The sequence below is a fragment of the Echinococcus granulosus genome (assembly GCF_000524195.1).
Source record: "Echinococcus granulosus chromosome Unknown EG_S00196, whole genome shotgun sequence".
Taxonomy (NCBI): Eukaryota; Metazoa; Platyhelminthes; class Cestoda; order Cyclophyllidea; family Taeniidae; genus Echinococcus; species Echinococcus granulosus.
This window is the reverse complement of record NW_020170576.1, coordinates 98917-102762: the sequence shown is the minus strand read 5'-3', so window position 1 is coordinate 102762 and position 3846 is coordinate 98917. Positions and strand designations below refer to the sequence as shown.

The window sequence follows — 3846 nt, the reverse complement described above, 5'->3', positions numbered from 1 at the left end:
GTGTGTACGCTAGATGCAGCAGAAGGTCGTAGAAGGAAAAAATAACCTCTCCCTCCACAGCAGTCAAGACTAGTCAATCAGGAGGAAGGCATGGTTGATAGATTCACCCCACCACAACGCTACTTTCACTTTCTATGAGACTAAAGCGGTGGATTTGCTGGGTCATCCCCCACATCATCTCCATCACCCGTGTTCCACCCCGAGCCAGACAGTTGTATTATCACACGACTGGAGAGGTGGAGTAGTCCACGACACGCGGAACAGTTCAATGCACCTATGTCTGCCTTTAAACCTGCCAAATCGAAGCAGAGTAGGTAACATTCGCAACAACCTCGTAGCTTGTTAAGCACAAGGGCACTAATAGATGGCAAATACACCCATTTCCATGGATTACGCACCCCAAGCAGCATTCTGCATCTCGTCCATTTATAAAACACCACCTACATCTGCCAGTCCAATTATTCTCCAGTCTATTTTCGTCTAGCGCTAACACCTCTTCACAGAATAAAATGGACTTGTCTTTACTTCTTCCCTGCTTTTAAAAAATATAAAAATACGTAAATATGGTATATTTTTAGCTCTAAAACTCCATCGAATCGGGATAAACCAACTCGGTGGGGAGAGGTGGAGAGGTGATCGGTTGGGCGGTTAGAAGGACATTTCGCAAGTCTATGTCGAAATGGCCTCTGTCACGCAAACTCCTACTATAATTAGGCGTAATTTGACCAACAGTGGAACCTGCAAGCCACTAGCTTCTTTCAAATAACTTGATCCACTCAGCTGGCATTTGGCCATGCTGGCCAGCAATATCACAGAGGTGGATGTTTTACACCAAAAATTCTGCGTTTTTGGGAATAAATACTCTGGGGTGTTATTTTAATCCCTAAATGCAATTAAAAGTCACCGGACATAAAGTTGACTCCTCTGTGATAAAAGAGGAGGCATTCTTTCCTCGAGTTCATCTTTTTGCATTTGACTTAATTATTTGCAAAATTGTGAGATTCATCAAGACAAATAATTCTCCCCTAATTCAGTAAAAAATTGCCGCATTTATAGCGGTCACAGACTGTAGGTCAAAATTCCCAATCTGAGTGTCCGATTAGATCTTGAACTTGCCTCCTCTTTGGCCTGGTCTGCTTCTACAACACCCTTAACCGCCTCACCTGATTGGTTCACTGCTCCGGCATCATTAACGTGTCCATTTGAAGGGCGCTTTGCATCCAAGATGTGATCTCGGTTTGGATTAAAGCTAATCGGCCAAAAAGATGAGGTATTAAATTAATTGCTGGTTGATTTTTAATTAACAGATATTGTTTTAGTGGTAGTTTTAGCCGTTTTGAGGGAATATAACACCGCATATTTGCATTTTCTCAAGGCGACTAAATGTTGAATGATTTATCAGGACATTTGTTGATCCATCGAGTATGTATATCTTATTCATGAGTGCTTGGGTAGTTCAGCCACTGATGTCAAATTAGGTCAACGAAACACCTACCTGTGACGGCATACTCTGCCCAAGAGCCACTGCTGGCACTCTCTCCAGTGGGTTAATTTTTGACCATAGCATCCATGCGGTTCCTTGTAAGCAGGCTAAATCTTTCCTCCGCCTGCAATGCCGAACGCAGTCCGCAATTACTCACTGATCAAGTTGGCCCAATGGACGTCTGGACAGGTGGTAGGTCAATCAACCTGTCTTCTTACCGGACACATATTTTGGAGTGCAAAGATGTTACCTCGTCTCTTCTTAAATCATGGAGATAGGCGTTCGTTTATCAAAGGGTCGAAGAGGCCGGATCTCAAGCGACAAATTAGTCCTCCTATGTATTTCATCTCTAACCCATATAGAAGAAGAGGAAGAAAAGAAGAAGAAGAAGAAGAAGAAGAAGAAGGGAGAGGAGGGGAGGAGGAAAACAAATGATTGCTCGTACACATTTTCATTCTCCAGTGACAGTATCCAAAAAGAAGGGCTGGTTAGCATTCCCTGTTATTAACGACATGTGGAACCAAACACATCACTTCCGTCCTTGGGTTCCTCACAAAGGAATGCTTGAATGGGTAGTAGGAAATAAGATTGTGGATTCTCTCCCTGTGTAACAAATTACAAATCCTTTGCACTTCGGGGAATTTCTTGATTCATCTTGAAAGTATCAAATAGTGAGGCGTCGCTCAAATCAGAGCATGTCGACTAGCTCCTACCTCCCTGCTAGCCGAATGCCTGCCTGGTACTTCTGATGTGTTCCTCGGGCTGAAGGAGGTGGAGGCGTCCTCTCAGGTACTTTGGGTAGGTGGGTGGGTCTTTTTCTACCAACAGGGCAAAATGCAATCACTCAACACATGATTTACCCCTCAGATGAAGCCGCAACATAAAAGGAGAGAGTGAAGCCCATCTACATGTACTGTGATCGCAATGTGTGTGTTAGGACTGCAAAGCCGACTACATCAATGTGTGCCCAGCAAATGCAAATAAAATCTACCACAAGTAGAATTGTATATATTCAAAATGAAATAATTTAGGAACGTTCCTACTGCTGAATTGAGCAACAAAATATTGAGAATATTCTAGGGGAATGAAAAAGCCAACTCTGGTTGTGCAGGATCTACATTTATTCCTGGTTCAAGTAAGTGAATGCGAGTGTGCCAACAGCCAAGTGTTCCAATTCGCAAGCAGTGGAAAAGGAACCCCTATATAAAGCTGAAAGACAGAGAAATGGTGAATGTTCCATATAGGCGCTAAACTGACGAATAGCGAAACCTCTGACATTCCAGCCGGCAGTGACCTACCCCCACTTTCTTTCCAAGCGTTAACACCGCCTAGAAAAACTACCACATCCTTCACAACAGCCAAGAAGTTGCCAGACATGATATTGAAATAGAGGGGCCTCTGATATTCCACACATATTCCCCCTCAATAAGTGCATGTATTCCAGACAAAGAATGGTTGAAGGGAGGGTGAGAGAGGGTGGAGGGAAGAAGGATGCAGAGGAGAGAAGGCGTAAAACAAAGTAGAAGAAGACATTGATGCTTTCACGTGGGTGTCGAAGTGGGCAACAAAGGGCATAAGTATGAGTCGTCCAGTCAATCCATCAATCACGCGAGCGCATATGTACATCACATCATCGGCGCCTACACCACCATACCACTTCTCATCTCAAGACTCAAAAAGCAGTAGAGCCTCCTCCAACCTACGAACTTCTGACGGAGTTCGTTTTTTGATTGGTGGTTGAGGCAGCGCCTTCAAAGAAGGAGGAGGAGGAGCAGGAGGAGTGGGAAGAGCAGCTGGTAGGGGTTGAAGCGGTTCCAGGTGCGGCCCCGGCAACGCCTGCACAGTTGACACTGCTGTCTGCGTACCTGTAGGATGACTGATAGGGTTGTTGTAACCTTCACCGAATACTCGCTCCAACTGAGCTGGTAGCAAACGAAGGCGATGAAAGGAGAACACAGCATTTTCTAATTGTGTCAGCATTTAAAATAACAAGTCAGGAGGGGATAATCTACCACCATTTGTTTAAATAAGCGTGAATGTCGCATTAGAATGTCACAAAATAAAACATTTCCCCTTTTCATTGAGTGCAAATTACCATTTTCAAATTCGATTTTAACCAAATCCTTTTTCCACCTAACTAAAGAGCATCGATTTGAGAATTCATCAAGTCGCCTCTTGCGTCTGAGGCAGTAACCGTGGCATATGACACACTATGGCATGGATGATTAATTAATGAGGGAACACTTGGGATGTGCCTCTCGTCTACGCCGACGTAGCGCAAGGGTTAACACGTGTGCAGGTAAGTTATTTCCAATTTCCTCCCAAAATGCCTTACAAACCATGGACTTCTTCACATCCAACGA

At 44.1% G+C, this 3846-nt stretch overlaps 2 protein-coding genes across 2 annotated transcripts in view; both read right to left on the bottom strand. All coding sequences in view use genetic code 11, as the record gives it.

Annotated features, from left to right (window-relative positions):
* The window catches only part of EGR_10181 (hypothetical protein), a gene marked incomplete at both ends in the record, with an annotated part of 3419 nt that extends 2624 nt beyond the window's left edge, over positions 1–795 (bottom strand). The window contains 2 exons of the mRNA XM_024499430.1: positions 445–532; positions 706–795. Coding sequence (XP_024346169.1) covers positions 445–532; positions 706–795 — 178 coding nt within the window. The remainder of the gene's footprint in view (positions 1–444; positions 533–705) is intronic.
* Positions 796–2439: 1644 nt separating this feature from the next.
* Positions 2440–3846, bottom strand: part of EGR_10180 (hypothetical protein) — a gene marked incomplete at both ends in the record, with an annotated part of 1880 nt that continues 473 nt past the window's right edge. The window contains 2 exons of the mRNA XM_024499429.1: positions 2440–2559; positions 3496–3616. Coding sequence (XP_024346168.1) covers positions 2440–2559; positions 3496–3616 — 241 coding nt within the window. The remainder of the gene's footprint in view (positions 2560–3495; positions 3617–3846) is intronic.